The sequence below is a fragment of the Myxocyprinus asiaticus genome, chromosome 28 (assembly GCF_019703515.2).
Source record: "Myxocyprinus asiaticus isolate MX2 ecotype Aquarium Trade chromosome 28, UBuf_Myxa_2, whole genome shotgun sequence".
NCBI lineage: Eukaryota > Metazoa > Chordata > Actinopteri > Cypriniformes > Catostomidae > Myxocyprinus > Myxocyprinus asiaticus.
The window spans coordinates 44,545,059-44,555,058 of NC_059371.1; the positions used below are offsets into that span (position 1 = coordinate 44,545,059).

Consider the following 10,000-nt stretch of genomic DNA (forward strand, 5'->3'; position numbering starts at 1 on the left):
TGTATAGAGATGTTTGTGGCAGCAATCGCTCATCATTACAGTTTCAGTAGTCGTCCGTATGTTTGTGAGGATGACGAGGGTTCGTGTTTTGACTCGCTGCTCGCCATGCTGGACGTGTCCGACATTCGTGCAGATATCTCAGAACAAGTGCGCAATGTTGGTAAGTGGCTCTTTAACTACTGTAGCCATCTACAGGATTGTACCGTAAATGTGTATTGAGTTCACAAGCCAATTTTAATTACTATTTACTATATATCTATGTATAAAGATTTTTTTACTGCAGAAATAATTTGAATCAAACTATATCTGTCTAAACTTTATTTATGATTCACTTTTTCCCTTGGAAACATCCCTACATCCCTAGGTTTTTGTCAGATTTTACTTCTGGGGGTCTCAGATCTGTCTCCAAAATAGAGCTTACACACACTTCCTCTCTTATATTACAAAAAACTAATACATGAAACACTTAACAAAGCAAAACCTTGCGTTTAGATGTTTTATGGGTCAGTGGTATGTGACGTTTGTGTTTGTTTTGTGTGTTGCAGGTCATACAGTGTTAGGTCGCCCTCGTAAGCTGTTTTTCGGCTCTGAATCTGATGTTGTGCAGGGAGAACACACCGGTCTGCTCATCGGGACATCACATGACCGACTGTCCTCTGACCATCACTCAGTCCCCGCCTCCCCACGGGGGCGTTACCAGGGGCTGGGCTACACGGACACGCCCCACTCTATCTCCGCCCCCGAGGGATTCACATCCTCCTCGTGGGAGAGTGACAGTGACTCAGGGCCTCTGACAGCCAAAGAGTCCCAGCACAGGATATGAGGAGCCACAGAAAAATAAAGATTCACAGTCAATTTACACTCACACATACAGTTAAGAGCTATTCACACTAAGAGCAATGCAGCAAAATCGAACCCAAGCTCTGGTCCAAAACCAGTCACTGTCTACATAGGCAGCTACCTTCTAAGGGAGCATCACCACTATTATGGCACCTCAAAAGTGACTGAATTTTACTATTATAGGTTTTGGAAACAAAGCTGGCATGTGATGCAAACTTTTGTCTGTGTCTGAGAAAGGTTTGCATACCTAAACGAAAGCAAAATGTGCTCATTTGCTTTATCTACTTGGTCTTTGATTTTTAATTTTACTTTTATGAAAGGAAAGAAAAAAAGATCTACTCTGGAAAAAAGAGTTTCATTGCAATGCAACTGACTGCACTTAATGTGAATAGGTTTTTACATACTCACACATGCAGCACATACACATTTCCATGTTTAAAATACATGAGATATTTCGATCTGTTTTCTATATTTAGTATTGTGTATTGTTAATGAAGGTGATGTTTTTAAATCAATCAGTAACACCATGATGTTTTATGAGTGCTGTACTAATGATATTTGTGATATTTACTGTTTTATCAATATATAAACAATCATTGTTTACCAATTATTTCAGTTTGTGCCTCTAGAGCTACAGTATTGTATATTAATTGTGTTTTAAGTTTTAAGGTTATGCCAAAATTGCAACCAAAGTGTGTGTGTGTGTGTGTGTGTGTGTGTGCTAGCAATAATTCTCTTTTTTTTTTAATTGTTTATATACTTTACAAATGCATATTTCACACACACTGCATGTAAAACACCACAAATGGAGTTTTAATACATAAACACCAGGGGGCAGAATCATTTTACAAACTCTCAGATAAAAAAACAAAACATGAAAATGTATCTTTTACCATACAGTGCCATAACACATAAAACCATTTCAAATAATATTTCAAAAGTCACCTTTTCTTTTACAGTTTTAGCAAATATGCATCAACATAAGGCTTTAAACATTCTGCAGCCATCGAGGACATTATTTACTAGTAAAGTTACAGAATATTTTGAGTTGAGTTGTAGAATTGTCCCACTTGTAACTGAAAATGTTATAATTTAATTTCAAAGAGGTATCACATTTTCTGAAATCTGTCTGTGCAACACAAACACTAGTAGCTAGTGCTTAAAAATCTCACATTTACCTGTTTCAATAGAGAATTACAGCAGCTTCAATTCAGTTACATCTTTACAATGTTTACAGTGTTAATGTGTCCCTTGTTTAGCCAATATTAGACTGGAGAACATTTCAAATAATTTTAGCGAAGTACTTAACTCGTGCTTGTTTCCCGGTAAGATGTTTAATGGAACATGTTTTGAGATGAATGCACATTAAGGTTATGCGTCACGCAGACAAAAAGAATACTAAATGTATGAAGATGTAAAATTGGCTGATAAACATCCAATCACAAATATGAACAATGAAAAGTAACATTAAAGCATTAAAAAACACAAAGCCGTTACATCTGAGACAGACATCTCTTGGATGTGTTTTGGGGACTCGTCCGGGATCAGCCAATCTGGTACATGGGAATTTTCAGAAATCACTTGGCCATTGTCTCCGTCCGGTGTGGCATCATAAGTGTCGTCCTATTCCAGTTGTTTTGTCTTTGGAGGAGGCATTATTATAAAGTGTGCCCAAAGACAGCGTGACGAATACAAGCCTAACCCTAAACCCTAAATCTAGTTCAGGTCTGGGCTCCGCATAGGCCAGTGAAGTTCTGAAAATGTTTGTCTAAGGAGATAACATGGCTGTATACCTGTGTTTATGCATCTGTTTGTGATTTGCTACTAAAATACCCAAATATGTTAAGTAGAAGTGAGTATCCACATACATTTACCCATGTACGTTTTCAGTAATGAGCTTCAGATTTATGTATTTAGTTTTCAAAAGTACTGCATATGAGGGGCATTTGCATTTGAATGTTGCTGTAAATCAAGGTTGCCGTCTCCTCCTGAGTGTTTCAGAAATGTACAGTTTGTTTACTCATCTGTCGTTAGATCAGGTAGTATGGAGTGCTCTTGTGCGATGGCCGCCAGCTCCTTCAGGAATTCGGCAAACAGAATAATAGCAAACACTTTGTTCTGCTGGTGTGGCAGGATTTTGGGACATGGAGGAAGAGGCTTACGGAGACGACAAGGGATGTGCCCGTTCAGAAACCAGCCTGACCCTTTGTCCTGCAGGTGGTCATCTTGCTCTGACGGACAGAGATGGTCAGTTTTAGCATGCTGTCTAACTAGGGCAGTGGCGTAGCCAGAAAGAAGACTTTGGGTGTGCCAAGAGAAAACTGGGTGTGCCAGAACTAAAGCACAACAATTAACAACCATTGCATCAATTGCTTTTTGGCTATGGTATTTTTTAAGCTCTGCATAGTTTAAATGACTGAAGGAAAATATGCTAAAGACACAAATATAAATGATGGTACAATATGCACAATACAGAAAAAAATAATAAAAAATACACCAGGTTTTATTGACATTAATTGGCTTAAAATCTTAATTGTAGAAAAGAAATAAATCAGTAATGCGTTGTGTTCAACAGAAGAATGCACAACTGTAAGAAGATTCAAAACTTTTACAGGGAGGTTTGATTCATAATAGAAAAGAAAAATAATACTGTTGTTACACTAATTATTAAGCCAATATAAATAAAGGATAATACCATGCCTGACATGATGCAAACAGTAAAGCGTCAAAAAACCGGCATTTCATTTAGGTGTGAAGCTTTCATTTTTGGTGCCAGTTGCACACTGGCGCACCCGTGACTATGCCACTGGACTAGGGTAGATGATTAGAATATTAAAGGAAGGACTGATAAGTTTAGACAGACATATATCAGAACACAGTTATGGCTTTGAGCAACACACACCTTGTTCCTTTAAAATCTGGTCTTTGAGGAGCAAGTACTGGGCGGCTTCACGGACCAACTCAGGAAAATCGGGTCTGGATGCTGCGTACTGTTCTATCTGACAACCAACTGATACCAGCACCTGAAACACACAACCTAGTTCAGTTAAGTTTTATAACAATATTATATACTGTATTGAACGTTTTCTTGTAATACCACTGGGTGGCGTTTTGGGCATATCAGGTGGTATTGAGGTAAGCACACAGGAAGAGGAAGTTAGTTGTTGATGGTTTGGACAGCACAGTGACAGAACAAATGCCGCATTCAGGTCATGTCAGAATGATCAGATTTACGAGATGAGAGCAAATGAACATCACCATAGGGAAACTTTTGGGGAAAATCATGGCAGAAGCACATTAGCATGCATTTTGGTACTTGACATGCTAGCTTGACATAAAATAAGACTAATTTAGGTGGTTTATGAGGCGAGAGGCATGTGCATTTCCCATCATTATATGTTGTGGTTCGAGAATGATTAAACAGATAGAAAATGCATCAGTTATACACCTAATGCAAGGCTTTACTTTGTCCGCAAATTTGGAGTGCAGAATGGAAATGTGAAACATGGAATATGAACTTCAAAACGTTGAGCTAAGTAAATCAAGTCAATAGCGCTGGAATGGAAATTGATTAGAAATCAGTCTGCAGCTCCAGTGTGGCTTAACGTGAACTTTAACATCACTACATCTGAGTGTTCTGTTGCTGGTAGTGCGAGCGTGAGTGTGTGTACCTGGTAAAGTGATCGTATGCTGGGCTGAAACACAGGTTTTGTGTTCAAGAGGAAGCCTTGTAGCAGTGGTTGTGGGTAAGTTGCCAGCTGAGCTAGAATCCCTGTAACCAGGAGGTTCACCTCGATGGAGTTCTCCAACATGTTCTCCAGACGAGACAGCAGAACACTGATGAATGGCCCTGTGAATCCAGAACTGCATTAGATTGTTTTCACGCTTGGTTTTCACACAGCTTTCGCATGGCTCAAGAAGACTTGGTACTACAACTTTTATGATAACATTGTTCAAAATTTCTCCTCTGTGTTCCACAGAAGAATGAAAGTCAGTTCCATTTGTATCACGACTAACCTGTAAATGGGAACCCATGTTTCCTGCTGATGGTTTTGCTCAGTTCCTCGTCACCATCATCTTCATCATCATCATCACAGAAGGAGCTGAAGTCCACCTCCTTTTCCTCCCCATGCAGGAGAGCCTGCAGCCGCTGGATTTGGTCTTCATCTTCCATGAAGTTCTCCTCCTCTCCTCCTAGAGAGTGAATGAGCTCCAGGCACTGGGAGATAAAGTCGTCACATTTAGCTGGTGCTGAGGTCACTTCATTCTGATGTTCCTCAACAGTCACATTACGATTGTGGTCCAGATGAGCAGCATAAGCCTCTGTGTCCGGCTTCTGTTCTTCAGAACTGTGTCCGTTGATTATTAGTGTGGACTTTTCCGATCTGGGATGAACTCCCTCATGGATTGACTCCAAGAGTTTAGATTTATGTGCATCATGTATGTTATTGGCTTGATTATGATTATTATGCATGTGGTTTTGTGAGTTATTGTGTGAATGATAATTGTTCGTTTGATGTTCTGTACTGTTATGTATGTGGTTATTGTTAGTTTGTTTGTGCAGGCCATTTGTGTGGCTGTGATTTAGTGTGTTCTTGATGGACTTTCGGTGGTCGTCTCGAGCATCCTTTTGCGCAATTAGATTATAAACCAACACATCATCCTGGAAGTCCGATTCCTCAATGTACGATCCTTTAATGAGCATGATGGCACTTTTACGCATCTCTTGGATGTGTTTTGGGGGCTCGTCCGGGATCATCCGATCTGGTACTTGGGAATTTTCAGAAATCACTTGGCCGTTGTCTCCGTCCGGTGTGGCGTCATAAGTGTCATCCCATTCCAGTTCAAATAAAGTTCCAACTCGTTCACGATCACCAGTGGAGCTGGTTTCGGAGGGCGGGTGGGGTGTAGGTGTCTGGGTAGGGGGAGTGGATAGGGCAAGACACTCATCATCATCTTTCTCCTCGTCCTCCTCCTGGTACTCCTCTGGGGAGGGGTTGAGCCCATCGTACGGGGCCGACCAAACGCAGCATGCCTGCACGCTGGTACAGATGGCCCGGCGAGCATCATAAAGGTACTGCAGGTAGTTCTTGTGCATCAAGGGCTCTGAAGCAGTTATACGGGAGCATCCAACACTATCTCCACCTGAGAACAGATCTTCCATTCCTGTAGTGAGGTAGAGGAAGTTAATACAGGTCTGTGAACTAATCCCAAATAAAATAAAAAAATCCCAAATTCATGGCTAGAAGGGATAGAAATATTCCTCTCAATGAAGTAACAAGTAATAAAGATTTATATATATCGGCCATTTTTTGGCCATTCTGGGATATCATCATGGGCTGATAACCATGTTCATTTTGCCATTTAAAAGAAGGGTTCAAACTGTATGGGCAGCATTGTTAATGGATAATAAACAATGTGAGTTTTCAATGTTTTTTCAAAGTGAATTCTAAATAAATATTGTGTAGAAAAAGTGTTCATTTCATTTCAGAACATTTGGGTACATTTAATTTGCTATCTTTAAATTATATTGCAAATGTACTGTACATAATAGCATCACATCAGCCAACGGCTACTCTGCTAACTAGATATCTGCATCGGTAATTGAAAAACTAATATCGCTGTCCATTATTAGTAACAATAAACATTATAGTTCAATAGGCACCATATTTAATTTGAAGTGAACAAAAATTAGGCTGTGAGGAAGGGTAATACAGATGAATGTCTTCAAGTTCCTATGTTTTCGAGAGTTTCAGTTTAGAAATCAGTGTCATCGGTTGAACAATCGGCACGTGGGCAAGATACAACATACTGTAAGGACTGAAGTTCTCTCTGTCACAGCATTGTTTCATTCATGTCCAGTTAAAATAGCATCTACTAACTATACAAGCGTACATATCACGTCTACTAAATCATAAACACATCAGTAAATCTATTACCCATGTTCCCCCTCAGCAGGCCCTCTGTGACCTTTGACCAGAGGATGTAGTCGGGTTTGGGAGGATGTGTTGGTGAGGAGCTGGATTTACTGATGAAGAATGATGGAGTGAGAGAGAGCAGTGCAGACGCAGTGATGGAGTAACAGTCTCTCTTTCTCAGTCTGTTTCTCTCACCATACACCAGATGAGAGCAAGGAATTAGATACCTGCATGAGGAATAGGAGCAATACAAGAGAAAGAGGAAGGAGGAGGGAAATAGTTAGAATTGACAACAAGTATCATGAATGTCAATGTTAGTACATTTTTGTGTTTTGAAAAGTTAAGGTCTTTCTTACTTTACTCTAGTTCACAAACTAGGAGTGATTTTGAACTGGATCTTATTTACAGATAACAGGAGGAGGAAGAAGAGGAAGATGAGGGGAAAGAGGAAGAGGATGGTGAGGAAGAGGAAGTGGATGAGGAGGAAGAGAAGGAGGAAAATGAAGATGAAGATGAGGAGGAAGAGAAGAATGAAAAGGAAGAGTAGGAGGAAGAGTATCTGGATGAGGAGGAAGAGGAAGTAAGGGGAGAGGAAGAAGCAGGGAAATGAAGAGATGGGGGAAGAGAACGTGGATTAGGAGGAAGTGGAGAAGGAGAAACATGAGGAGGAGGAAAATAGAAAATGAAGAGGAGGAGGTAGAGGAATTGGAGAAGGAGAAAGAGAAAGAGGCAAAGGAGGAAGAGAGGAAGGAAATTGAAGAGGAGGGGTAAGAGAAATTGGATGAGGATGAAATGGATAAGGAGAAACATGAGAATGAGGAAAATGGAAAATGAAGAGGAAGAGAAAGTGGATGAAGAGGAGGTGGATAAGGAAGAAGAGGAGGAAAATTAAGAAAATTAAGATGAGGGGGAAGAGGAAATGGATGAGGTGGAAGTGGAGAAGGAGAAACATGAGGAGAAGGAGGAAAATAGGAAATGAAGAGGAAGAGGTAGAGGAAGTGGAGAAGGAGAAAGAGGAAGTGGAAAAGGAGGAGGAGAGTAGGAAGAGGAAGTGGATGAGAGGAAGGGGAGAAGGAAAATGAAGAGGAGGTGGAACAGAAAGTGGATTAGGATGAAATGGATGTGGAGAAACATGGAGGAAAATGGAAAATGAAGACGAAGAGAAGGTGGATGAAGAAGAAGTGGACAAGGAAGAAGAGAAGGGAAATTAAGAAAATTAAGATGAGGGGGAAGCGGAAGTGGATAAAGAGAAAAATGAGGTGGAGGAAAATGAAAAACAAAATGAAGACGAGGAAGAGGAAGTAGATAAGGAGGAAGAGAAGGAGGAGGATAATGAATATGAGGAGGAAGAGGAAGTGGATGAAGAGGTAAAGGAGAAAATAAGTACCTGAGAATTAACTGAAATGAAGAGGAAGAAAAGGCGTAATCTTAAGAGGAGGAGAAAGAGGATGTGAATGAGGAAGAGGAGTAGAAGGGGGAAATGAAGAGGAGGGGGAAGAGGAAGTGGATGAAGAGGAAGACAAAGTGGATAAAGATGAAGAGAGGGAGAAAGAGAAAAGTAAATACCTGAGAATTAACTGCAGCATGACATCTTCACAATAGAGACCAATCAGTGTGCGGAAAAGAGCCAGAGAAACTGTGCCCAGCTAGATCACAGATTGAGAGTCAGTCACACACAAAAAAACACATAAGCACAACAATCTATAAATACACATGTGAACACACTCACACCTGAAACGGAGTGTTTATTCTGCTGACCAGCGTGTCCAGGATGTTGACATTGTCATGGCGATGTCTGAGGATGAAAATGAGGAAGGTCTCGAGGAGGGCAGGGTCAGAGATGCTCCGCAGGAAGAGCTCCAGATATGCTGTTGTTGTCATCACTTCCTCTAAAGTCAACTGTTCAATCAACATTGAGCAGTGTTCACAGAAGCCAGTCAGAGAGCAGATAGAGACTGGACTAGCTAATCACAGAAAGTGTAGACGAAATCCCACATAAAACACAGTCACAGTCACACAAACACAGACGTGTTTACCTTATGCAGAGCAGGAGCCAAGACGGGCACTAGAAACCCATTGTAGATATAGCCAAGAAGCTGATCTCTTATAGACGGGTGAGCCACCTGTGGAAATCACAGTTTTATTTTGAACAGAAGTGAAAGCGTTTTGGAGTTAGGTGCAGTAATTATCATTAACGATGGATGTGAATTTCAGAATTGTCTTCAGAAGTAAAGTACTGTAAATCTGACAAAACCTCCCCTTTGGGGACATTCGGCGACATCCTCAATTGGGAAAATGATTTATTAATAAAGTAAATATTGCTTTGTCCCCATTTATCAAAGCTAAATACATGTGTGTGAGTGTGTTACCTTGCACACAGTGCTGCAGAAGTGCAGTGAATTGAGGAATTGATGCAGTGCAGGAACCTGCAGCCGATCGTTTTTCTCCAGACAGAACCAGCCCTCGCTGTAAACCACCAGTTTAGCCGGAAGACCAGAATACAGACCACTCAGACCAGTAGCCAACACCTACACACACATATACAAATTAAACATTAAATACACATGAAAACATATTATTCACAGTTTTCCAACCATTCTGTGGCGCCATGATGATTCTAGTTGCCTGTTTTCCATTTCTGGTCTCGAGGCAGCAAATGAAAACTGCCAAAACAAGTGATCCAGAGGAGAACAACAACCATTTAGAAAAGAACAGAATAGAGTAGAATTGGGTAGAGTAGAATTGAATAGAATAGAGTAAAATTGTATAGAATAAAATAGAGTAGAATAGAATAGTATAGAATAGAGTAGAATTGAATAGAATAGAATAGAACTATGGCCACCACAACCTTATTACAGGTTCAGACATTTTCTCAACTGTATTTAGCAGAATTCCCAGAATAGAATAGAAAAGAATAGAATAGAGTAGAATAGAGTACAATATAGAAGAATAGAATAGAGTAGAATAGAATAGAGTAGGATTAAAAAGAATAGAATACAGTAGAATAGAAAATAAAAGAATAGAATAGACTAGAATAGTGTAGAATTGAATAGAATAGAACTACAGTCGTGTGATGCCACCACAACCTTATTACAGGTTCAGACATTTTCTCAACTGTATTTAGCAGAATTCCCAGAAAAGAATAGAGTAGAATATAATAGTGTAGAATAGAGTAAAACAGAATAGAGTAGAATAGAATAGAATAGAATAGAATGGAGTAGAATAGAATATACAAGAATAGA

The 10,000-nt window shown here is 40.0% G+C and overlaps 2 protein-coding genes across 4 annotated transcripts in view; one reads left to right on the plus strand and one right to left on the minus strand.

Moving 5' to 3' along the window:
- Positions 1-1,448, plus strand: part of LOC127418616 (transmembrane protein 184C-like) — a 7,636-nt gene extending 6,188 nt beyond the window's left edge. Inside the window, exons 9-10 of the mRNA XM_051659257.1 lie at positions 1-160; positions 546-1,448. The exon at positions 1-160 is cut by the window's left edge and continues 12 nt beyond it. Of these exons, the coding sequence (XP_051515217.1) occupies positions 1-160; positions 546-823 (438 nt within the window). The 3' untranslated portion in view covers positions 824-1,448. The remainder of the gene's footprint in view (positions 161-545) is intronic.
- Positions 1,449-1,572: 124 nt separating this feature from the next.
- The window catches only part of LOC127418555 (FHF complex subunit HOOK interacting protein 1A), a 16,951-nt gene continuing 8,523 nt past the window's right edge, over positions 1,573-10,000 (minus strand). For all 3 annotated transcript variants that reach the window (XM_051659134.1, XM_051659132.1, XM_051659133.1), the window contains 9 exons: positions 9,128-9,286; positions 8,795-8,881; positions 8,490-8,657; positions 8,325-8,404; positions 6,780-6,985; positions 4,858-6,006; positions 4,512-4,690; positions 3,743-3,863; positions 1,573-3,071 (listed from right to left, as the gene is read on the minus strand). In XM_051659134.1, coding sequence (XP_051515094.1) covers positions 2,857-3,071; positions 3,743-3,863; positions 4,512-4,690; positions 4,858-6,006; positions 6,780-6,985; positions 8,325-8,404; positions 8,490-8,657; positions 8,795-8,881; positions 9,128-9,286 — 2,364 coding nt within the window. In that variant the 3' untranslated portion in view covers positions 1,573-2,856. The remainder of the gene's footprint in view (positions 3,072-3,742; positions 3,864-4,511; positions 4,691-4,857; positions 6,007-6,779; positions 6,986-8,324; positions 8,405-8,489; positions 8,658-8,794; positions 8,882-9,127; positions 9,287-10,000) is intronic.